This window comes from Octopus bimaculoides, chromosome 20 (assembly GCF_001194135.2).
Source record: "Octopus bimaculoides isolate UCB-OBI-ISO-001 chromosome 20, ASM119413v2, whole genome shotgun sequence".
Lineage (NCBI taxonomy): Eukaryota > Metazoa > Mollusca > Cephalopoda > Octopoda > Octopodidae > Octopus > Octopus bimaculoides.
In genome coordinates, this window is record NC_069000.1 from 1,753,536 (window position 1) to 1,754,225 (window position 690).

Here is a 690-nt window from a genome sequence, read left to right on the forward strand (position 1 = left end):
TATGTATATATATATATATATATGTATGTATATATATATATATATATGTATGTATATATATATATATATATGTATGTATATATATATATGTATGTATATATATATATATATGTATGTATGTATGTATCTTTATATGTATATGCATACTCTCGTATATTTTTCAGTCGTGGTCTCATGTTGCTTATATCAGAAGGAGGCTGGGTTGATACCACCATGAATATTGGAATCGTTGGGATGTTTGAACTCATCAGTCGGGGGTAAGTGTAAAACCTCATTGAATTTATACAGAACACCACTTACCATAATTCCATTACCATTTTCTGGAACTCTTAATCCCTCTACAAAGATAAAACATTTTTTGAAAGAGATCTTTACATTAATAAAAAACGGCGAAGAGTCAGAATTGGTAGGGCGACGGTCGAAATGAAGTAGATTCGGGTTTATGTCTCGCCAAGGTCTCCTTTGGTTTTCGTTATTCTGAGATCAATAAAATAAAGTACCAATGAAACACTTGGTATCGATATAATCAATTACCTCATTGCAATTGTCAAACAAAATATAGTCGTAGGTCAATTTTAGATCTCAATATGATAACCGTTTTGTTTCGTTCGCTTGATCTCTAGTGGCCATTGCTGGGATGTGAAGATAGTAACCATCGAGATTTGAAGTAGAATTCTGCAGAGAACCCCC

The 690-nt window shown here is 32.2% G+C and overlaps 1 protein-coding gene across 1 annotated transcript in view; it reads left to right on the top strand.

Annotated features, from left to right (window-relative positions):
- Positions 1 to 690, top strand: part of LOC106867441 (allene oxide synthase-lipoxygenase protein) — a 43,106-nt gene that overhangs the window by 26,334 nt on the left and 16,082 nt on the right. Inside the window, exon 9 of the mRNA XM_052975185.1 lies at positions 165 to 257. Within this exon, the coding sequence (XP_052831145.1) occupies positions 165 to 257 (93 nt within the window). The remainder of the gene's footprint in view (positions 1 to 164; positions 258 to 690) is intronic.